Source organism: Solanum dulcamara, chromosome 3 (assembly GCF_947179165.1).
Source record: "Solanum dulcamara chromosome 3, daSolDulc1.2, whole genome shotgun sequence".
Classification (NCBI taxonomy): domain Eukaryota; kingdom Viridiplantae; phylum Streptophyta; class Magnoliopsida; order Solanales; family Solanaceae; genus Solanum; species Solanum dulcamara.
The window spans coordinates 17,691,386-17,716,093 of NC_077239.1; the positions used below are offsets into that span (position 1 = coordinate 17,691,386).

The window sequence follows — 24,708 nt, forward strand, 5'->3', positions numbered from 1 at the left end:
TTCACTTGTGTATATATTATCCTTTTAGGTACTTTTATTTCCTTCAGCCGAGAATCAAAATTCTAATACATTAATTGTTCGATATTTATGAAAGGCATGGGATAATCCAGAGACTGTGGATTCTTAATTTAAAGTTTATGGGTTCTCAATAATCTCAAACTAAAAGAGAGAACTTTCTTATACGTAAGGATTGAACCCCATGCAGAAGCCCATCTAAGCTTAACTAGGTTCCTTCACTATCTTTGGACCAAGAGACTGTTTTGTTATTGATTCTCAACAGATATTTTTTAATAGATTTCTCAATATAAATATCGAATTTGTGCAAAAATTATTGGGTTCCTGGGAACTCACACTCGGTACCCTAGATTTGCCCCTAGGATAATCGATACTAAAGTTCGTTAGATATATTGTATAATATGTACTACATGACTCAACATTCACGTAGAAATTTAGTTTTTTTAATATTAGAAATTTAGTTTATATACTCTTCTGATTAAATTTTTTTATCTTACTTTCTTTTTTAGTCCATTTTAAAAAGAATCTCTTTTTTAAAAATAATTTTTTTAATTTCAATTTTTTGCATCACAAAATCTGCATATCATTAATTTAAGATCACGAGATTTAAAATTTTGTGTCAAGTTAAAACATGATAAATAAATTAAAACCGAGAAAATGATAAATGAGCAAATTAAACACTTTTTCTTTTGAATATATATATATATATATACTTTTCTTTGTGGCATCAAATGAGTTGACTAAAGAAAAAGATTCAAATAAGGTGACATGGACCCACTCAAACAACCCCAACCATCTAGAACCTGACAGCGTAAAACCGTCACAACTGAAGTTCGTTACTGACAATCTAAACGGAAGTTCACAGCTCTGCCTGAAAAACCGATCATATCAATAAAATTCACCATCCATTTTTCTAAAAATAATCATTGCCCTCTTCATAATAATTATCATCAATTTTCTTTCTAGTTGTAGAATAATCCAAAAAAATTGTTTCCTATCTCTGCAAATTTCTTTCCTTTAAGGCACTTCAAGTTTCTTTTTCAATTTTAATTCCGTTTGATTTTTCATTTTCTTCCAATAATTTACAACCCCAGAATATATAAATTTTCAATTTTCCGTGTTCGCAAAAGCTTTTGATTTTGAGGATAATATGTCAGATCCAAACAATCATTTACCAACACCAACAGCACCTCCGTGCACTGTAGACACGGAGAGCCAGACTCCAGCCACCGGAGCTACGGAGAGAAAGACTCCGGTGGCTGGCACAGGGGTCAGACACATAATCGAGAGATGGAAGAGAGAAGATATGTTGAAGAAGAGTTCTTTCGGTTTACGTTGTATTGGTTTGCTTTTCTCATTGCTTGCTTTCATAATAATGGCTAGCAACAAGCATGGTGATGGGAGAGATTTTGATAAATATCAAGAATATAGGTACATATTTTGATTTCACATCTTATTTGAAAATATGTGTACAAAACTTGAGACGAAGCTAGCGTATTTGTTTGGCCATAAAAATCTTCTAAACTAGCAAGTTTTGGGACTTCCACTCACAAAATTTCGAATTTTTCCAAGTAAAATGTATATCGAAGCACAACTTCAAAAACTCAAATATTCAAGTTTCTACTTTAAGATCTATCGTTGGAGTTTTTGTTTTTGTTCTGTTTTTTTTATGATCTTGATAACAGAATTGTATTTTGGGATGTGGGTAAATGTAGGTATGTGCTAGCTATAGCAATTCTGTCCACATTGTATACAGGATTACTTGTGCTGATACAAGTTTACCAACTTTCAACCAACAAGGAAATATTTTCACGCAAGAATTTAGCTTTGCTTGAATTTTTTGGTGATCAGGTTTGTGATTTTTAATTATCATAGTATAGATAATAGAACTGTAAACTCAGTGATTTGAAATCGCGATTGAATTGCAGTTGATGGCGTACTTGTTACTATCAGCTGCTTCATCTGCAGTACCACTGACAAACAGGATGAGAGAAAATAATGGCAACATATTCACAGATTCTTCAGCATCAGCAATTGGCATGGAGTTTGTGGCATTTCTAGCTATGGCAGTGTCAGCTATCATTTCTGGATATAAACTTTCCAAATAAACCTATATCTGATAACATAGATAATACTATTGTTTCATTCAATAATTCTTTTGTTTCCTTCATTTGTTACAAATTTATCGACCTTTCATTCATTGAACAAAGTCCTCTTTCAGTATCTTTCTCTGTGGTGTTCGTTTGGTAAATCAATTTGTTGAGGTGTAGAAATTTCCACCAACTTCCAGAAAAATGATATCAGACGAAGTCAAATTTGAATTTTTCGCATCAAGAAAAGATGGTACCAAATATTGATACCCATCGAGGGACGATAGATTTAACTACTTGCATAGAAAGTGAACATCGTCAAAGTCTTGAAAAGACCTCTGATATGGCTGGTGGAGGTATCCTCTTGATTCATGGTTAAGCAAAAATAAGAAACTCTGGGGGACAAGACTGAACGGTAACTTCAAAAGAATGAATATTCAACTTCCCACAAAAAAATATATATCAACTTTCAACAATGATACCTCAGTCCCGCCTTACACTGATAGATTCGTGTATACAAAAAAACAAAGAAGCTTAATGAGAAGTTTCAGATGCTAAGAAATCTAGAGCCAGGCTTGAAACAAATAAAATAATGGACTAACTCTTATTTAGGATCCTAAAACCTAACAACAAATACGTGAAAGAAAAAAAAAAACTATCATAAGTTACAATGAATACAGTGACTTGAGAAAGAAATCTCTATCTTTTGCATTTTGGTATGGAGAAATTTCAGTTAAGGAAAGAGCTGAAGAATAAATCATCTTTAGGTTCTTCTTTTCTTATTGGCTTGGAATTGTTCGTGGGCTGCATTTGATTCATATAAGATCCCGATGAGTTTCCAAATCCTGAATAACTTGAACTTCCAGAGCTCTGTAGCATCTGCAGGGTGATTGGTGGTTGGATCTGTGTTGAGTTAAAAAATGTTTCGTTAAAATTCATTCCCTGATTAGAATGGTTAGCCAACACTGTAGGCCTTGGAACTACTGGCATGTTGTTGTTGTTGCTGCCAGATGGAGGTTTATTCATAGCATAGCTACCACTACCACGTGCTGCAGGAACATCATGGTTGTGTTTTCCTTCATAAGTTGTGATAACTGCTCTTAGATCATGAGATGCTCGTTCCACATGCTTCCTAACCGGACATCCAGTAAATGTGCATTTGTAGTAGCTCCTATAAAAACATAGCAATAACTCACATTAAGTTTCACTCAAAATTTCAAGGACATGAAATGAGAAGCTTTCTATGACTAGGAGCGGAGAACGTGTGTGATAAGAGATTTGATCATCTCTTTTTACTCCCTATTTATGCTAACTGATCATTCAGTTCTCTGCATAGTAATATGTAGTAATGAGAAAAACAACTAATGTTTTATGGTGTAGGGATTGCTGACCTTGGGTTCGGGTTTCCTTTGACAACTTTTTGTCCATATTTTCTCCATCTATAACCATCATCAAGAATATCAATGTCGCTTGTGGTTTGAACTACGATTCTAGGTTCGCGTACTGTTCTACTTGCAGATGATATGACCTCGTTTTCATTGTCACCCTTCCTGAAAGGACAAATTAACACGACACAGCATTCAGATTTCATATCTAGTATCAAGAAAAGGAAAAACATTTGAAAGATTTTGTGTTGAGCTTACCATCTCTTTGCGTCGGGTTCATTTTCATCATTTTCTCCTGACTTACTGATAGGAGACCCTTGATCAACATCCTCATCTCCAAAAGAAGCTGAAGAATTGTCTGTGACGGCGAAGGAGTCTCTTTGAGCATTTTCAAGAAACGCGTTTGGTTGATTTGTTATATCCAAGTTGGAGTAAGAAAGGTTTTGAATCGATTGTGAAGATCTTCTGGTGGATTGAGGCTTTGCATGATTATGGCCCCCCTTATAAACTATCTCAGTAATGTGTCCATCCAAGTTCCTTTCAACCTTCTTCTTTGTAGGACAATTCGGAAATGTGCACTTGTAATAGCTTCGCGGATTATCACTTCCCTTCACTTGCTTTTGCCCGTATTTCCTCCAATTATATCCATCTTCTGCCTTCTGTTCTTTAACATATTGAGATGGCTGACAGTAATGCACCGGAGCAGGAGCAGGATTATTATGCATGCTCTCTTGGGAGAAGCTTTGAATTGGAGCCACTTCTGATTTCACCCCAGCTTTTGCTGTGGAGAATTCAGTTGTCTGTTGTTGCCTTGTCATTATGTTTTCCTGTTTCAACCAATTAATTTTCACAAACCAAGTTTAGAGGGATTTCCAATGGTAACTTGAAAGAAAAGAAAGCAATTTGTGGTTGTTGGTCTAAGAAGACTTTGCCATCTATATTTTATTGCAAATTGCAATCTTGCTTCCATGTTATGACCAGCATAACTCCAAACCAAATATTAATGTTTGTTTTTACTGTTTTGTTCATTATTTCAAATTCAACTTTGGAATTCAGGAAATTGGAGTTAGATTACTTAACTATGGAGAGAAAAAAATTCAAAACTTATTTGATGAGTATTTCGGGTGAAATAACGATTTTTCCTAAAAAAACATCTACTTCTTTATCAAAGTGAGATTCATGTCCAAACACGACATCAACTTCAAACTGAGTATTCCTTTTCGGCTTAAGCTTCAACTTCAAAATACTCGTTTTTTTTTTTTTAATTTTGACCAATTTACTCATTGTTCAACTTCCAAATTGTTCCATTTTATAAAGGTCAAATACATATGCAATCCCTTTAACTTGTCCTTAAATTTCGACTTGTTATGGAATTGAAATATTCGATGGGTATATTCAACTAATTACTTTCAATAAACTTGACATTTCGTAAAAGAATGGATAAATAACTAGTCAATGGTATACATATTTTAGAGAACATAAAAACCAATATTGTATAGAACACAAGTAATTCGAAATTTAGAACAACTGAAAAAATACATGTTAGTTTGACAGTTGAGAATCGAATTATGATAAGTAAAATAGTTATACCAATGAGTTTCTTGGAGCAGAGGATTGAAAGATGGATGATGAAGTAGCAGGCCTACTTTGGAAAGAGAAATCAGAATTCCTTGAGTTATCCACCTTGGAATTCAAATTACCAAAACTCCCTGTAGTCGGTGATGGAAGAGTCTGCTCAAAAGGAAACAAAATCATGGTCAGATAAGTTAACAAAATGTAAATAAATTAATTTCCATAGAAAAACTTACATTGGAATTGTTAAACAAAACTGGTGAGTCCAAAAGCATAGAAGGACTTAAAGAATGAGGAAAAGCAAGATAAGAAGAAGGAGAAGCTGGTGATGAAGACGATATCATTGGCAAAGAAGATGGTGGAAAAGACTTGAACTTTGGTATCTCATCTTTGTTCATAATTCTCTCATCAATAAATCCCCAATTCTTATTATCATTATTATTATTATCAGAAAGAAGGTCACTAAAAGAAGAAGTCATAAATTGGGAAGATGAAAAAGAGTTAAATGAATTCATAAAAGTGTTCATATTTCCCCCTGAAGAAGCCATTAAAAAACAGGACAAGAAAAATTCAAACTTTTTGATTCTAGTTTGAACAAAAAAAAATAAAAATGATGAGTGCTTAGATTTTATTAAGAAAAAAGGGGTTGTGGTGTTTGTTCTTATAAATTTTTGGGTTTAAGGTCTTTAGGCTTCTTCTAGGAAGCTAAAAGGTACTTTTGACCGTGGAATTTTTAGAAATCTTTTTTTCTAGTTTATGTTATAGTCAAAGCTTGTGGATTTGACCAGTTCTCGGCGGCTCGTTCACAAGGGTAATGAGTATTTATCCTATGCGGTTAATAACACCGTACCCCTACGCCCGTCACCTTACCACGACACACACAGAATTAACTGCCACTCACATCAATTTTTAATCATCTATTATTTATTTTAGACATTTCATACGGTATCTTATTATATTTTTTTGACATTTTTTACTTGATATGGTAAAACTAGGCATTTTTTAATTTTAATTTTATTTTTTTCTTCTTCTCCATTTCACAACCTTTCACTATTTTTTCAAGTTTAAACTTCTTCAATGGAGGTCGAATTTTTTGATTCAAATATATTTTCCAGCAATATTTTTTTTTCTTATTTCGTTGTATTGATTTTCTAAATCTACAACCACAGTGCGCCAGAATTTTGATTTAAGGGGTTCAAAATTTGAATAAGTAGACACATGAACTTGTTGAAGGGGGTTCGACATCTATTATATATACATAAAAAATTATTTTTACTATGTATAAATAATATAATTTTTCGCCGGGGTTCAGATGAACCCTCTGAACAACTGGTGGCTTCGCCCCTGCAACACAGGGATCAAATAAGTTAATTTTGACAGTTAAATATATAAATATAACCATTTTCTTCATCTTAATTTATGAAATATTATTTGATTAAGTACAAAATTTAATAAGAAAATGAAGACGTTTGAACTTTGTGGTATAAATTAAATTTTAGATTGTGTGATTATAAATTATTTCACTAAGAGTAAAATAAGATTTTAAAGTTAAGTTATTTTTAATTATATAAATATTATATTATTTTTAAAACATACTTAAAGGAAAATATCATATAAATTAAAATGAATGGGAGTAATGTTTTTGCCACGGATCATGCATTACTTAAAATAGTAATAATACCTCTATCCTTTAGTTAGTTGACATTTTTCTTTATTAGTAATAGTAATTCAAATCTTCTTGTTGGTATTATTCTTACATTAGTGGAACTCTAGTCCATGGTATTACCTTTCCTTTTTTCTTCCTCTTTTTTGGGCATCTTGGATCCATTATCTTTAGCTTGGAAAAGTCCCAATAAGACACATGTGAATTATTATTAAATATATCAAATAGATTCTTTTGTTACTTTTGTTGGGAACAACTCGATAGGCCACATAAAAGTCATTCTTGGTCTTAAAAAGTAGTATCATGTTTAAATTTAATTTTTGATATAAAATTTAAGAATATAAAAAAAAATGAATATTTTGATCTTAAACAAAATTTAAGAAAGTACTTCACATGAAATTTCACATATAATTTCCCAAATTTAAGTAATAACACCAACATCTAATATAAGTTGTATTTTGTAAAAGATTTAAATTATAATTCACACAGTCTAAATTCGCCCCGCTCCGCCATCACCCTGCTAGCTCTTTTGTCATTCCTAGTCTTAAAAATATCATGTAGAATGTTGAAATTAAAGACTTGTCAAATTAGGAATACATTTTTAAAAAATATACTAAAATAATAAGACAAACAAATTAAAATAGAAGGAATATAAAAATTAATAGTATATTAAGATTGCAGAAAACTAAAAATAAAACTAGTATATCAGCATTCTCTAAATATAGAAAGTTCAAATGATTGACCTCAGCTAGTTTGGATAAAACTCGTTATGTTGTAATACTTTTGTGATCTAATACTTCAAAAGAGAAATTAGATTTTGGACAATTACTTATGTTGGTGAAAAGTAAGAAAACAAAATGTTAATTTTGTGGTTATAATTTCAGACTCATATAATCAAATTAATAGACATCCATTTGCATAAGCTAAAATGGTAAGGGGACGTTTGATATGGAGTATAAGAATAATATCGAATAGTGTGTATTAATAATATTGGAATTAGTTATATTATGATTATTTCTTATTCACCGTTTGATTTGGTGTTTATAATGTAAATTTTGTCTTTAAGCTAACATGCTTATTCATGTATTAACAATCTATATATTGCTAATGTCATGGATTGCTATCTTTTATCTATACACCCTATAATACTAATTAATATGATTTATAATTGCTATCTATTATCTATACACCCTATAATACTAAATATGATTTATAATTACGTTCAAAAATACCAAGACTAATACATTTATTATTTTCTCTAAAATATCCTACCAAATGATCCTTTAAGTGTTTTTCAATATTAACGACCAAATAGCTAGTATAACTTTTAGCTAACTTTGTGAAAGTTATTTTTGTTCCTATAAAAGATGGAACTGGATTAAGTTTGTGCTTGTGGAAAAATAAATAAATAAATACATCAAGCTCATTTTATATTGCACTATCCTATTTGCCCCTTTTTTTTTGGCTTGACTATATATATATATATATGAACAAGTTGATATATATGTTGGTTAATTATATAATGAGTCGTGAGCATGTGTGGTCTTATAAATTAAGGGTGACGTGCATGCTCGTTACTCGCTAGAAATATTAATTAAAACTATCATTTTAGAGTTTTGTTAGGATTTCTGAATTTTTAGAGTTCTGTTTGGAATCGAAATCCTAATGAAAGATCGACTAAGTATATATATATAATTTTTACCTATATATTTCATATTACTTTATATATATAGTATAATTATTTAACGAATAGGATTCAACTGATCACCCTTCTCTATATCTTTTATAAAAATCAAACAGGTATAGTATATAGTAGGTGGACCAAACAAGCCTTATAGTGTGTACGGGACTACTTGGTCAAAAGTCATTTCTTAGAAATTCAGTCCAAAGGGTACAATAAATATTTATGTTTAAATAAATGAAGAACCTGTAATAAAGGAGAAGGTATCTTCGATTATTTTTTTAAAAAAAAAGATATTAAAATGACAAGTGAGCAACAATAATACAATGTTTTGATAAGAATGTGTTGCTATCATTCCTCTAAGGTCCAACTGTTCCAATGTTTTTTTGTTTTTTTTTTTTTTTTCATATGCAGTTCTAATTTTGGTTGTTGGATGTTCTTTTATCTAAATTTTATTTATGGTTACTCTGTCCTTTCATTTTGCCAAATATAAGATTTACCATTGTACTTGGACCTTTAATTTATTGGTTGTTGATAAAAACCTCTGTTTTTATTTCGTGGGACAATAATTTTGTAGTATCACGAGTTCAAATATTACATGAGTATAAGTAGGTGTTTGGATATGTAATTTTATCTCGTGATAAATCACGGGATGAAATTAGTGTTCAAACATGTGATTTCATTTCAAGATTTTAAATCATCAAAATGAAATCCCAAAATCTCCATTTCATATTATGATTTCTTATTTTTCAAATATAAAAATTGACCCACAAATTTATATTTGTACAAAAAAATCCATCTTTTTATATCTAAATAACTATTTTGCGAGAATATCAACATGATGATACAGTTACTAATGATATTAACAATGTTCAATTTTATTAAGAAATAGTACATTACAACTCATTTAATTTTACTTTTCTATTGAACTAAAATTCGATTAACAAATATTGTACTTTTCTTTAGAATAACTTTGTGATAGTGTATTATACTTTAACTTTACCTATTTGGTAAAGATTATCTAAAGAATTAAGGTCATTTTAATAATTTTCATAACTAATTAGATCTTTATATTTACGAGCAAAATATACAATTTAAAAATTTAAATTACATGTTCGAGCAAAACTTTAATTTATTATATAATTTGATATCATGATTTCCTCTTACTCTAGCCAAATTAGTAATTAGTACTATTCTATATTTGGTTTCTCTATTTCTTGTTACAGTTTAACAGAAAAAGAAAATTAGAATATTCTTCTTGTTATCTGACATGTGATTAGAATTAAGATTGCAGTACATCTTTTGCAATAAACTTTAAAAACACATGTACCCAATAATTTTTTATTACTAACTCTTTTTAAAAGCAATAATGAGATGTTTCGTAAAGTTTCTTTTTACGAGCATAATTATTTCATAAAATAAATCACATCAACATAATAATTAAATTTTGTATTTTTTTTTCTGAAACAAATCAGTTACACTACTGATAATATTACAACATGCCTCAAGATGTATTAAATCAAATTAGTATCACAATCATCTCAACAATTTAATGTCAAATCAGTTAAAAAAAATGATCTAATGCATTAGCCAAAAATTAGTGTACATCCATTTTCTCTGTCTAATAGTTGGGACTTATGAGGTCCATACACCTGTTGAAATAATTTCTCTTCGGCATAATAACGTTCACCAGAACCTTTTTTCAACGACATAATATCATTTGGTGAAATCATTTTTCATCGACTTTGCATAATGCCACCTTAAAGTCATTTCTCATTGACATAATAAGAATATGAATTTCAAGAATAACACAATGAACAATATCAATCAATAACTATCATGCAACAATAAGAGTGGTAAGAATATAGATGAATAAATATATAACATGACTTCATCAATCGACCCTACAACCAACGATAATCTAGTAACTTTCAAGTTCACATAATAAACAAGTCTTAACAATTCAATCATATCACAATTCATGGGATACTATCAATCGACAATTAATTTTATATAAATGTTTATATCGTAACATTGTTACCCGCATAAATGTTCGTTATCTCATTTATACAAGATTCCCTAACTATTCATTACCCTTAAATTCATTTATTACATCAAAACTAACACTTCAAAAAAGTAAGAAATTTATACTTACCTTAAATCGAAGCCCAATTGTCAAATTATGAATTTTTTCTTTCATAACGCTTCCGAATCATCAAAATATCTACTTAAATACATAATCTCCATAAGACAACAAATTCAATGATGCTCATATTGTTATATTTATTTACGACTCAAGATTTGGGTCAAAAAGTCACTTTGAGTTCTCAAAAGTCGAATTTGAAATTTTGTTTCAGAATATGTTCATCCATAATAAGATAAACTGACACATCAAATTTCAGCTAAAATGAATTGTTATTCGACCTCTCAAATCAAGATTTTATTCTAAAAATCCTAGGGTTATATTTTTTTAATCCATCATAATTTCTATCCTAAAAATATACTCATAATTAAATAAAAATTTCATGAAAAAGACAAAAATCATTATGTTAATGCTTTGAGGTAAAAATTCTTATGTTTCTTCACTCTTCTTTTCTTTTCTGTTTCTGCGTTTTTCGTTTTTTCTGTTTTTCTGCTTTGTTTTCTTTTTCTGGCAGCACGTCGGTTCTCTTCTTAATGAAATTGGGCATTTGCCCTTATTTCTTTTCTTCCTTTCTTTTTTCTTAGGGCTTGCTCCACCCTATTCTTTTTTTTGTCAATTTAATTCTAAAATTCTTCCTCTTTTAATTTTCCGTTTCATCTTCATCTTAAAAATTAAGATATTACATTCTTCCTCACTTAAAATTGTATTTTTTTTTTAACGTGGTCAAAATCTTTATCGAAGTGTCACAATATGAATATGTACTACGCATATCTATTCATACTTTTTAACAATAAATTTTCTCCAAACTTATCTGATCACTTTGAAAATCGTATCATTTATCCATGTAAGTCATAAATCACTTCTAAAAATTACTTGTGAAGGGATAAAATAGGAAAAATATGTAAAATTCACAAAGCAACTAAGAAGATGGTTAAAACATTTATTTGGTTGGTGACTGTAGTTGACACTTTTTAATTTGATAGATGGGTAAACTAAATGGGGTGATTTTTATTTTAAAAAAAATAAAAATTGGGTTAATATTTAAAAATAAAAATAATAGTAAAAAGTGAAATGAAAAAAATAAAAACACCTCTTGAGATGTTCCTTAAAATTCTTAATACAACTTAAAGTTTTATTTTATATTTTGATGCCCAAATAAAAAAAAAATACCCATGGTCAAACAGATACCTTCCTCAATTATGTTTCATAAAAATGTCATCGTCGTAATTTTAGATATGTTTGAAAATGAACGTCAAGGGTCGTACTCCTAATTACTTGGGGATTAAGTTGATTTTGTTTCTTGACAAAAGATGGGGTACTTTCTACTTGCCTCTTGAAGAAAAATTAATCCAAATTTCACGCAGAAATTGTGGTCAATAATCCATGCAAATTTCTTTGCCATTGAAATTTATGTCACTATTTGCAAATTAGAAATAGGCATAATATATCAAATGCCCTTTAAGACTTTAACTTTTATCTTAGCTGTTATTTATGCTCTTTAACTTTAGATATGGAAAAATTGTATTGCAGTATAATATCTTTATATATTTGATAGCATATTTGTAGGAAAATAATTACTATATAATTCTTTGTATATTTGGTAGCATATTTGTAGGGAAATAATTATCATATAATTTTTTGTATATTTGATAGCATATTAAGGAGATATTTAGTTTCCTTATTTCAATATTGTATCACATATATATTCTCTCTTGGGGGAATGAATAAAGGGTAGTCAAGATTGTACAGTCTTTTTCCTGGTATCTGAGCGAAAAATATTTTTTTCATCGTAAATTTTCATGGCTGGTGACGACGTACCTCCTCCATCACCACCCAAAATTGAGTCTAATTCTCCCTACTTTCTCGATCCTCAAGATCAACCTGAGGACTATATCATGCCTACTCGTTTCAAGGGCGACAATTTTGATGAATGGACAACCGCATCAAATACCGTTGTCGTGGGTCAACACTTTACTTCCGATCAATGGAAGGCTATTACGGGATTTTTTGATAATGCTATAATTCCAGAAAATCGTTTGAATGGTAAGTTTGATGTTTCTTCTTGGATTATTGACACCGGTGCTACTCATCATGTTACCGGTGAGAAATCTTGATTGTTTGATGTTCATACTGTTGATTGTCCTGTTGGTTTGCCTAATGGTGAAAATGTGCTTGCTTCTTTGGAAGTTTCCGTTCGACTATCAGATAAAATCACCTTACATCATGTCCTTTATGTTCCTTATTTACGTTGCAACTCTCTTCGTCCCCCAACTTACTGATAATTTACTCACTATTGTCTCTTTTAATTCTTATATGTGTGCTATTCAGGACCCACTGAAGGAGCTGATTAGAAAGGGAGTTAGGAGGGACGGACTATACTATTTTAGCAAACCAAATGTGGTGCAAGATGTGTCTACTGTCATGGCAGTGTCAGCATTGGAATTATGGCATCGACGATTGGGGCATCCTTACGAGAGAGTAATTAAGTTGCTTCCTCATGTTAATAGTGATAAGAGCAGTTTAGCAAAGGATTGTGAAGTGTGTTTACGTGCTAAGCATCCTAGAGACAAATTTTCTTTAAGTGATAATAAAGCATCTACAATATTTGAGAAAATACATTGTAATTTGTGGGATCCATATCGACATATTTCGTCATGTGGAGATCGTTATTTTCTAAAAATTGTTGATGATTTTTCCTGAGCTATTTGGATCTACTTGTTGGATGATAAAACAGAAATGTTTCAGATGTTTATGGCTTTTGTTGCTATGGTTGATCAACAACTTAATCAAATAATTAAAGTTGTACAAAGTGATAATGGTACCGAATTTAATTATTTGATCGATTATTTTTTCGCCACTGGTATTCTGTTTCAAATCTCTTGTGTGGGTACTCCACAACAGAATGAGAGAGTAGAGAGAAAGCATAAACATGTGTTGAATATTGCGAGAGCTCTAAGATTTCAGGCCAATTTGCCTTTCTAGGGTGAATGTGTTCATGCTGCATCTCATCTCATAAATCGTACCCCCACACTCAATTTACAAAATAAAACACCTTTCGAAATTTTATTCAATAAACCTCCTTCTTTCGATGTTATTCGTACCTTTGGGTGTTTGTGCTTTACTCATAATCAAAAAATTCAGGGTGACAAATTTGCCAGTCGGAGAAGAAAGTATTTGTTTGTGGGATATCCATTTAGTAAGAAGGGGTGGCGGTTGTTTGATTTTGATACGAAGGAATTCTTTGTCTCTCGTAATGTGAAGTTTGTGGAGGATGTGTTTCCTTTTGCTTGTCCGGATGATGTTCATATTTCATCTACTTTTTTTGATGTGGATATTGAAATCGAGGATGATTTTATGATGTACGGAGATGACTTAGGGGGCGAAGTTGATAGTTCGAAGGCTGTTGGGAAGCAGCCACAAACAACAGCCCAACCAGCGCCTTCTGGCAGCCAAGATGAGCTGCAGCCAACGGCCACTGCCCAGCCTGCTGGGAATCCAGTGCCCGCTGGCAGTGAGGGGGGGCAACAATACCATACTCCAGCCACGAATGTGGAAGGTGGCTTGGGGAGTTGTTTTCGGAAGAAATTTTCCTCTATTTTGCTTCGTGATCACGTGACATACTCAGTTTTTGCTAATAGTCTGTCTTCTACTACTTCGGTTAACAAACAATCCTCAGGTACTTCCTATCCTTTAGCACACTATATTAATTGTGGCAATTTCTCTGTAAATTATCGTAAGTTTCTTGCAGCTATTATTTTGGATAAGGATCTTAAGACCTTCAAAGAAGCTATGAAACACGAAGGGTGGAGACATTCAATGAAAGAAGAGATACGTGCTTTGGAAGATAATGGTACATGGACTTTGGAACATCTTCCTCCGGGTAAGAAAGAACTTGGTAATCAATGGGTGTACAAGACCAAGTTTTTGTCAAATGTAGATGTGGAACGGCTCAAATCGCGCTTGGTTGTGTTGGGAAATCATTAACAAGTAGGGACTGACTATAATAAAACTTTTGCTCCGGTCGCCAAATGACTACTGTACGAGCCTTCCTAGTCATTGCAGCATCCAAAAATTGGGAACTTCACCAAATGGATGTTCATAACGCTTTTTTGCATGGTGACCTTAATGAGGAGGTATATATGAAGATCCCTTCCGGATTTGAAAGTCCAGATCCTATGTTGGTGTGTCGTTTGCGCAAATCGCTGTATGGGTTGAAATAAGCCCCTGGATGTTGGTTTGCAAAATTGGTGACTGTTTTGAAAGGGTACGGTTTTCTACAATCTTATTCTGATTATTCTCTTTTTATATTTACTAGAGGGAATATTCATATTAATATCTTGGTTTATGTTGATGATCTTATTATTTCCGAGAATGATTCAGCTGCACTTGCAACTTTCAAAGCCTATTTGAGTGCGTGTTTCAAAATGAAAGACCTTGGGTCTCTCAAATATTTTTTGAGTATTGAAGTAGCTCTCATCAGGGTTGTTTTTGTGTCCACACAAGTATACTCTTGATATTGTCTCTGAAGCAGGGTTGTTAGGTGCAAAGCCAAATGGATTTCCTATTGAGCAAAATCATAAACTTGCTCTTGCAAATAGAGATTTGTTGTCGGATTCGGAGGTCTACCGTAGATTAGTTGGGCGTTTGATTTATTTGGGAGTCACTCAACCAGACTTGGCATACTTTGTTCATATTTTGTCTCAATTCATGCAAGAACCCCGAATTGAACATTGGGAAGCGGCCTTGCGAGTGGTCCATTATTTGAAAAGCACCCCAGGACAGGGTATTTTGTTACGTGCCGACAGTGAGTTGACTTTACAGGGATGGTGTGATTCTGGTTTGGCGGCTTGTCTGCTTACTCATCGCTCGTTGACAGGTTGGCTAGTATTTCTAAGTCAATCTCCCATCTCTTGGAAGATAAAGAAACAGCACACAATTTCTAGATCTTCTGCAGAAGCTGAATATAGGTCTATGGTTGCGGTCACTTGTGAGTTGAAGTGGCTGAAAGGTCTGTTGTTGAGTTTAGGTATACAACATCCCAAGGCGATCAAATTATTTTGTGATAGTCAGTTTGCTTTGCACATTGCAAAAATTCCGGTTTTTCATGAACGAACAAAGCATATTGAGGTCGATTGTTACTTTGTTCGTGATGCAATTAATGAAGGTTTGATCTCTCCGTCGCACGTTTCAACATCTTCACAATTGGCATACATTTTTACCAAAGCTCTCGGCAAAACTCAGTTTGACTTCTTGCTTTTTAAGTTGGGCATTTTTGATTCCCATGCTCCAACTTGAGGGGGGGGGGGGAGTATTGCAGTATAATATCTTTATATATTTGGTAGCATATTTGTAGGGAAGTAATTAACATATAATTCTTTGTATATTTGGTAGCATATTAAGGAGATATTTAGTTTCCTTATTTCAATATTGTATCACATATATATTCTCTCTTGGGGGAATGAATAAATGGTAGATTGTACAGTTCTTTTCAAATTGACACTTAAATGTATACACACGTATCTTACGTGACATAATACACGTAAGACGTTGGATAGGATGTCGCATAGAACGCTAATTGCCACTTAGGATGTTAAGTAAGACGACTTGTTTAACTCTATACAAGTTTAAATGTCTACTTGTACTTACCCAAAGTTGAAAGACATGAATACCAGATGAAAGCAAATTAAAAGACATGTTTATTTGTTATGCCTTAGCAATATATATGAAGTAAATGAGTTTTTGGTCTTTTCTGTCTCAATCGGGACGAGAAGATATCCAAACCTTTGCTTCAATGCAATTTTTTAAACTTCACTTTCCTAGATAATGCAAATAAGAAGATAGAAAAGAACATTAACAATAAAGTCAGGAAGGCTGAAAACAAGTCCGATTCATGTAGTAGATTAGCAAGACGCTACTATTATGTCCATCCCAATTCCAATACGACCTCCATGCTTCATTAAATGAATCTAGAACGCAAATTAGAGTACCTCTCTTTCTTTCATAATTTTCAAAAATTTCTCAAAAATCTGTTGCAAATATGTCACAAGTATCAAATCACGTTTTCGTGAAAATTCAACAAGAGTATTCTCAATGATGCCAGATTTGAAGGTGTCTAATTGACTATTGTGCGGTACATTAATAAGCAACATGGAAGGGAGCCAAATAATTCTTCAACAATAATTCAGTTTGACCAAATTAAAGCACATAAATAAAATCAGAATCCCTGCAAAGAAACTGAATTATATACAACAGTCATTGCTGACAAATGTACTTTCTTTCATCCCCTTATTTTTTCTCACCCATTTTAAATTTGTTTCTCCTCACAAGTCACAACACTCCTTAGCATTTTTTCCTTCTTCATGTTAACTTAACTCTTAACAGAATTTTATTCATTACAGGGTCCAACTTTGCTTTTAAAATCAAACTATTTCATAATTTCAAACAATAATTAAACTCTCCTTTTTATCTTAATTAAAATTTTAAAATGCCTATTATACCCTTTTATTATCAATTTTTTTTACTTCTTTAGAAATCATGATATTTTTATTTTTATTTAATGTAAAAAATAATTCATAAAAGTATAAATATTATTTTTTGGATAAAAAAGTGAAAAATATTAATCAAGTATATAAGTTAATGATGTTCTATAATGAAGTAAATTATTATAATGAGAAAATTAATTTTATAAATTAATAATCAAAACTCTAATATTTATTTATACAAGTAAAAATAGTAGAGAATAATAATTATACAAATATATTTCAATGTAGGAAATATAAATAATTAATTTAATTAAGGACAAATTTTTAAAAATTGTATCATTTATATTTTAAGTTATTTTATATTATAATTTATGTAATACTCCATCAATGTCAATCAAAACTTATTTATTTATATAGAAGAGAATACCTACCGTCATTTATATTACTTGACTCTCATTCTAAAAATAGTTATGTTAATTTACTTGTCCAATTTATGAAATTTAACAAAATTTTAATATCTTTTTATTTCTACCATTAGCATTAAATCGCAGCATAAAGTAGTAATAATTAAATTTAAGGTTTCAAAATATTATTAATAATGTTAGTTTAGTAAAATACACCTCTTATTAATTTTTTTTAAGGGGTGTCATATATAAAAAAAAGAGTCAAGTAATATGAAATACATGGAGTAAAATAGTGGAGAAAAGAAAAAATATATGTATACATACATATACACACACTTAATGCATATTATATTGAAATAACGGTCATAAGTATAATATTAAATTTTGTGATAAATTCTTAAAAATATTATTCTACTTATAATGTTAAAGAACTCAAAGAAAAAGTTATAAATATCTATGTTAAAAGGTAAATTATATATAATATAAAGAGATATTAAATAGATGTGATATAACAAGAGTAAAATGGACAATGCATAGGATAAAAGGGGAAATTTGATTATTATTTAAAATTGAGGGAGAAGTTTAATTTTAAAAGTAAAGTTAGGGAGTGAAAATAATTTTCACAATAAAGAATTCTCGGGACTCGCCCACAATGTCTAGTATGTCTATTTTATCTCTATATCATTTATTTGAGGAAAAACTAAAGTGGATGTGTCGGAAAGATTTAAATTTAATTTTTTGGATGAGCTTGAAGGTAGTGAAATTATATTTTAAAAAATCATAAATTTTGTGTCTTAATTTCAAAATATTGAACTTTTTTATTTTTTCTATCTTATAAAATGATATATTGAAAATATGAAAACTTTGGATTTTTTGTGGAGTTGTCCATTTTTGTGTTCGGTTATAGAAGATCAGAGATTGATTTTTTTTTTTATGGTAAACAACTTACCACGTTGGTTTAGATGGACTATATAAATACATATTTAAAAATCATAATTACATATAAAAATTATGTATAATTTATATTTAAAAAATAAGGTAGATATTAATTTTTTGCACTCTTGATTCGTATTCAAGTTTTTGTCTTTATAGTGATTAGATTTTCTGCTTTTACTTCCTAGTTTGATTTATATATTTATTTTGATAATTCCAAGAGTTCATTACATGTTCAAAATAACTTGTATTTATTTAATTAATAATGATTATTTAAATCAAATATTATCGGGACATCTTGATATTTATAAAAACAAAAATAGTAAAAAGATAATGATAAACTAATTCAAATTAATATCTCTGTAGAATATATCTTAACAAACTAATTACTAATAAATCAACTATTAATCAGGATTTATTCAAAAAAATTAAAGCAATAAATTAAAGTTACTGCACTTCAAAAGCATAATTCTAATAGCTCTCTTGCTTGAGAAACTGCAGATTCTAGACTTGACTAAAATTAATCTCACAAACAAATTTGTCAATTCATTTTTATCTTGTAGTTAATTTGATTCATGTCTTTAATTTGTAGCTCTTGATTATCAACAAATTGTGGCTTGTGTTCGTCTTCCGTTGGATTAAAATCTCCTATTCAGTGGAATCAAAGATTCGACAATAATATTCTCTGAATAACCATTTAAACTATTTTTTCATTAGTTGGTCAACACTCAATAACTTTTTATCAATACCATGCACATAAGGATAACATCTGCAATTATTGTTGTATCCAATCTTGTTTCGATTGCAACAGTACATTTTTGTTTTGCAAGAATATATATAGTCACTATTTGCAATTTTGACTTTCTTATTTTTCATAGGGCTGAACTCTTTAAAAAGATTTCTTTCATATGTCAGGTAGTTTGTACAACCATTGTCAATCATTTAAAAATTAGATTTTTTATTGATAGTATGTTGCCACAAATAAATAATTTTCTTCTTTTTTCATTGGTGACTTGAGCATCTGCTTCATCTTTTTTGAAATTTGCTTTAGCAAATCACAATGCAATGATATTGTTACACCCTGAGAGGATATCCTAGGCGTGATCAGCACTCGAAGACCATGACTGGTCCCAAGAGAACCACTTGGCCTGGCTAACTTTCTCAGTGGAAGAATTAACTCATGAAAATATTTCAGTGGGAAAAAATAGTATATACAAACTTAACTTCTCAAAATAAAATCTCAATACTCAAATATATATAGAATATAACTCAATGTTTTAAAATTATGAACTCTAAATATAACTGAATAAACTCTGTCTGTGACTAGTCTATGAAGCTTCTAAAACTGACTCTGAAATAGGTACCGGGATAGGCCCACGGCTACCTCAAACTGGTAAATAAATATAAAAATTTAAAGACTCAAGAGCGCCTATGATTGTAAAGAGGTCTCACCAAAACTGGGTGGAATTCTGATCTCCAATGATGTGCCTGTTGGGGATCTCTACCACCTGTGTCTGCATCATAAAATGATACAGCGCAAAATGGCGTCAGTACATGGAATGTACAGTATGTAAAATAGCTGAAAGGAAACTTATTCAAAGATACTCAACTCAACTCAACTCATAGGAATCAACTCTGAAAATAACTCAACTCAATAAAACATGCAATATGTGTAAAAGACTTCTTTAAAAGATATGAATAAGTAAATGTAACTCAGTATATAAAAATATAATACTTTACTTCTTGGGGAGTTTCTCTAGACGACAACCATCACTTATGAGCTAGTGATGATACAACAAAATATTTTCGTTGCGACAGCCGTCCAATACTTTGCCAGGGTAAGGGATGCAAGCTAATCTCTGGATCCAATAAAAGTCCTCTTTTGGGAAAATGAGGAGTCGCCCGAATGAACGGTACGATCTTATCCTACGCTGGCTACATAGCTTATGGGCTTTGAATTGTTTTATACTCTTATCCAAATCGATGCTCAATACTACTCCCAAAATATGGTTTATTATGCTCATAAATCAAGCAAGTATATTTACTTCATTAACTCATTTAGTCTCTTTTGAACTTAAATCAAATCTCATCTAATCTCAACTCATCTCTTCTCTTTAAAACAAGTATAATCTCCACTGAGTGAATGCATTTAAAATAAAAATATAATTTAACTTCTTAACTCAATCTCAAAATAGATATTTTAATGTAATAATGTTCAACTCGTTTATACTCAAAATACTCATGCTCAAAATAATAATTAAAAAACTTCTCAAACTTATGCTCAAAATAATAACTAAGAGACTTTTCAAAATCATACTCAAAATAATAACTAAGTGATTTCTCAAACTCATGCTCAAAATAATAACTAAGAAACTTCTCATACCCATTTAAACTCAATGCTCATGTTCTTTCAAAACTCAATAAATATGCATAGACTCCGTTTAAATCATACTTTATTTAATGCATGAAAACCATTCTCATCAACTCAAAATAAATACATGTTAATATAATAATCATCAACTCAACTAGGGTTGATATGAATGAAACCATGAACAACAATCTCAAGAACTCAAGGTGTAGAATCAATAATAATCTCAATGCATAATTATATAGAACTCAATGAACGAAGAAATTACTCATTCGAAACTCTAGAAACTAGGGGTAAAACTCCATTCAACTCTTTAACGATAGAATTTAGATGTATGGCGCATGAAGAAACTCAATACAACGCTATAAATAGCCTTACATACTTGGAAGATTAGAACTCGAAAAATAATAGCTTTCTTGGAGGAAACCTTTGATCTTGGAACCTTGAGCCTGATATCGAGAAAAAAAACTCTTTTATAAAGTATTTTTAGAGTGGAAGAACTTGGAGAAACCTTGGGTGAAGGGCTTCTCTTTGATTTTGAATTTTTGACTTGAAAGCCTTAGGGTTCTTGATGAAGAAGAGGAATCCTAGGTTAGTTTTGACAGAGTTTTTTGAGACTAGATTGTTTGAATTGATGATTATGAGAGGAAAATAAGTTAGTTGTATGATATACTCAGTTAAAACACTCAAAAATGACTTAGTATAGGTCTAAAAAGCTTAAGAAAGAACCAAAATAGCCCTGAAAGATGTGCAGGAATTTTCTGATAATTTGACTTCTATGACTCGTAGAAAACTCTACTGGTCGTAGAGTTGAGTCATAACTATTTATTCTTTGGAAGCCTCTAGTAAAATAGTTATACCTTTTTACTCTGAACACGGAATGAGGAAAACTTAGTGGTTTTGAAAAGGGGACTCAAGAACTTTTAATTTGATAGGTCATAAGCTACCTAATTCTTTATATTCTAGGAGATATGATCGTTTGAAGTTGACCTAAGTAAAATCTTTTACCATAACTCAATCGTAAGGAAGCTTTCACCTTGACTTTGTGCTAGAGGATCCTTATGACCTTAATTCATCTCCAAATCTATTCTCACACTAAAGAATTAACCTCCACACTTTCACACAATTATGAATCATTCTGTACAACCCCATACACAGGAAGGATGGCTCGGTTTTAGCTTTAAAAATTTGGGGTGTTACGATATCTCCCCCTTGGGATCATTCGTACTCAAATGATGACCAAGGTAGGAAATTGAACAAGGCACAAGCGTAAATCAAGAACTCAGATACTCAAACACTCAAACAATCAATTCATCATTACTCGAACTCAAGAATACTCATCACATACTTAAACTCGGAATGAACATCAACTATAAGATAGGAAAAAAGAATATTACCATCAATATCATCATTGGAAGGCACGAATGCAATGCAAGAACTCAAAGACTTAAGCTCGTGGATAACCCACTTAATTACTAAAATTCAAGAAGGTACTATCTCAGAGATAGGAATAGGAACATTACCTTCAACATCGATACTAAAGCAAAAATGAGAGGAGGGTTATAATCTCCAAGGTTTTCATCAAAATTTCTCATAACTTCGGAAAAAAAGCTTATAAGCCTAATATAAGACTATGACCACTATGAATTAAGCGACATGTCTGATAGCTTTCGAGGTTAAATACTTTTCTTTCTACATGCAACTCTTCTCAACTGCAACTCATAACTCCCACAAGGATACATATGACTACCTTCACTAAGGTCTAGGACTCCAAGTCTAACTGCATGCTCTTATTATGTTCAAGCCTAATGCTAACTCACAGGGTACTACACATGATATAATTATGCTAATCTAGACCACAAGCTCCATGTTCTATACCTTTATAGAAAACCTCATCTCAAGAGTACTACTTCTTTCCATTATATTCAACCAACCTCGAGCCCAGATCAAGAAGCACCTAATGCATCGTGCATTCATCCACATGCCATCAATACCATATTCAAGCCTAGTTCTATAACCATACCATCTCACTCTTCCTCTATGTCTATAGCATTAAATGGAATAAGCACACCACAACTATCAAAATAAGGAACACCTAGTCTCTTCCATTTGCCACCACTCATCTATTATCATCAACATCACTATCAAGATTGAAAAGAAAGGATCACTGAAAGGCTTAGAGCAACAAATCATAAGCATGATTCATTCAAGAAATCTGATCTGAGAACATTCACAACATTCATGATCTCACTAGCCTTTTAAGGCCTATCATGGGTTTATGAAACTGAGCATACTCTAAAACATGAAAGCATATAACATGTACCATATAACATATGGATGGAAATTGGTAGATTCAAGGAATAAGACCGAAATCGCTGAAGGAAGTTACCACTTTTTACTTTAGGAACTGAGCATGAACATGAATCACTATGAAGTACCTAAGTATGGGCCACGGGTATGAATCACGGGTATGGATCTCATACACAGGGAAGGCGTAGGGTATCACCTCGACTGTAGTATAAGGAATGTAAGAGATGGAAACACACTAATGTCTCATCTTGGTCAACTCATTACTCCTTAAAATTCAAGACCTACTTTAGTTCATTACCTCATCATATCCCCTTTAGCTCGAAGGCCACTACTCTAGCCTGCGGTCTGATTCTCTACACTTAGCTATAAGCACACTGCTCTACACGGAAGAGTATCACTACTCACAAGAACACTTAAACTCTCCGATTATACTATACCCAAAGATACCAAACTTCTATTGGGGCCTCATTCTAAGATACTTTCCTTAACTTCTTTCTATCTTTTAGGTATCTTTCTATACTTGATGCTTTTATTGGCGTACACATCCATTTTTCCTAACTCTTATGATATAACCTCTTCTCTTTAGCCTGTTAACTCTCATCTTCTAGGTTCACATATTCCTAATTAGTTGAAGGAAACTTGAACTATAACGGGGGACTCATCATTATCTATGTACAACTCCATTCGACCTAATTTTTATGGATACTAATAAAAAGAAAAACTCACATCCAGCCTTCTTCACATTAGAAGGTAAATGATACTACCTAGTCACCCAAAGCAACACATAAAATTAGAGCCTCATACACCTTTATACTATCTCGGATACACATATTAAGCCCCTTCTTACAAAATGACTTAGCCTCAATTCACTGTTTACATCTAAGGGTCACATACCCTCCATTCGTAACACACACTCCTTGCAAGTTAATATCTAAATCTCTCACATATGCTATGTTAAGCCTACTAAATTGTCAGGACCCAAAAACCAAGGTCATGATGACACGTATCCCAACCCCATCCCGATACGTAAGGTGAAAAGTAAAATCATATGCGACTCCCAAAAAGAAAGTCAGGCCACAATAAATACGATAAAAGGGAAACAACAACGAATAAATTTTCAAAACTTGGTGTCATAAGTATAAAGAGCATCTAAATACACAACTGGATCTGAATAAACAATTTAAGTCTCTGAATATAGAAAAGACTAAAACATAAGATGGACTAGCGGCGATCTGAATCCCAAGATCTTACCACTGATCTGAGAATAGTGTACCCACTAGAATCAACTACCGCTGAACACCCTGACTAGTATCTGCATCAAAAAGGGACATAAAAGTAGGGGTGAATACAATCAATATGTACTTAGTAGGGTTTAGCTGACTAAATATAAGGAATTAATCAAACCTATGAAATAAACTAAGGAGCGCTTCTACTGCATACAGAAAAGTCTCATGCCGGCATCGGTGCCGCCAATTTATATAGAATAGAATGAATAAATTAATCCCATAATAACAGCTTATAATCACAAATAACCAGATAATTTAAGTATTACAGCAATCAATGCAATGCAATGCGATACGATGATACAATGATGTGATAGTACGATAGAATCAAAACTGTCGCACAGCCTGTGGTATACACCTGCCTAGTTGTGCTACCAAG

At 31.6% G+C, this 24,708-nt stretch overlaps 2 protein-coding genes across 2 annotated transcripts; one reads left to right on the top strand and one right to left on the bottom strand.

Annotated features, from left to right (window-relative positions):
- Positions 1–840: 840 nt before the first annotated feature.
- LOC129882452 (CASP-like protein 4B1) lies at positions 841–2,238 on the top strand. Its single transcript, XM_055956751.1, has 3 exons — positions 841–1,446; positions 1,731–1,866; positions 1,944–2,238. The coding sequence occupies exons 1-3, from the start codon at positions 1,166–1,168 to the stop codon at positions 2,121–2,123; spliced, it is 597 nt and encodes a 198-aa protein (XP_055812726.1). The 5' UTR covers positions 841–1,165; the 3' UTR covers positions 2,124–2,238.
- Positions 2,239–2,535: 297 nt separating this feature from the next.
- Positions 2,536–5,679, bottom strand: LOC129882451 (probable WRKY transcription factor 33). Its single transcript, XM_055956750.1, has 5 exons — positions 5,299–5,679; positions 5,081–5,221; positions 3,749–4,317; positions 3,497–3,655; positions 2,536–3,276 (listed from the first exon to the last, which is right to left on the bottom strand). Exons 1-5 carry the CDS (start codon positions 5,608–5,610, stop codon positions 2,835–2,837), a joined length of 1,623 nt encoding a protein of 540 aa, XP_055812725.1. The 5' UTR covers positions 5,611–5,679; the 3' UTR covers positions 2,536–2,834.
- Positions 5,680–24,708: the final 19,029 nt, after the last annotated feature.

What these genes read in the sequence shown, in the direction of transcription:
- LOC129882452 (XM_055956751.1), top strand. Translation starts at nt 1,166, where the DNA reads ATGTCAGATCCAAACAATCATTTACCAACACCAACAGCACCTCCGTGC. An exon ending in GATAAATATCAAGAATATAG is followed by an intron (nt 1,447 to 1,730) that starts GTACATATTTTG and finishes GGGTAAATGTAG; the next exon opens with GTATGTGCTAGCTATAGCAA. An exon ending in TTGAATTTTTTGGTGATCAG is followed by an intron (nt 1,867 to 1,943) that starts GTTTGTGATTTT and finishes ATTGAATTGCAG; the next exon opens with TTGATGGCGTACTTGTTACT.
- LOC129882451 (XM_055956750.1), bottom strand. Translation starts at nt 5,610, where the DNA reads ATGGCTTCTTCAGGGGGAAATATGAACACTTTTATGAATTCATTTAAC. An exon ending in TTTTGTTTAACAATTCCAAT is followed by an intron (nt 5,222 to 5,298) that starts GTAAGTTTTTCT and finishes CCTTTTGAGCAG; the next exon opens with ACTCTTCCATCACCGACTAC. An exon ending in AAAGGAAACCCGAACCCAAG is followed by an intron (nt 3,277 to 3,496) that starts GTCAGCAATCCC and finishes ATGTTTTTATAG; the next exon opens with GAGCTACTACAAATGCACAT.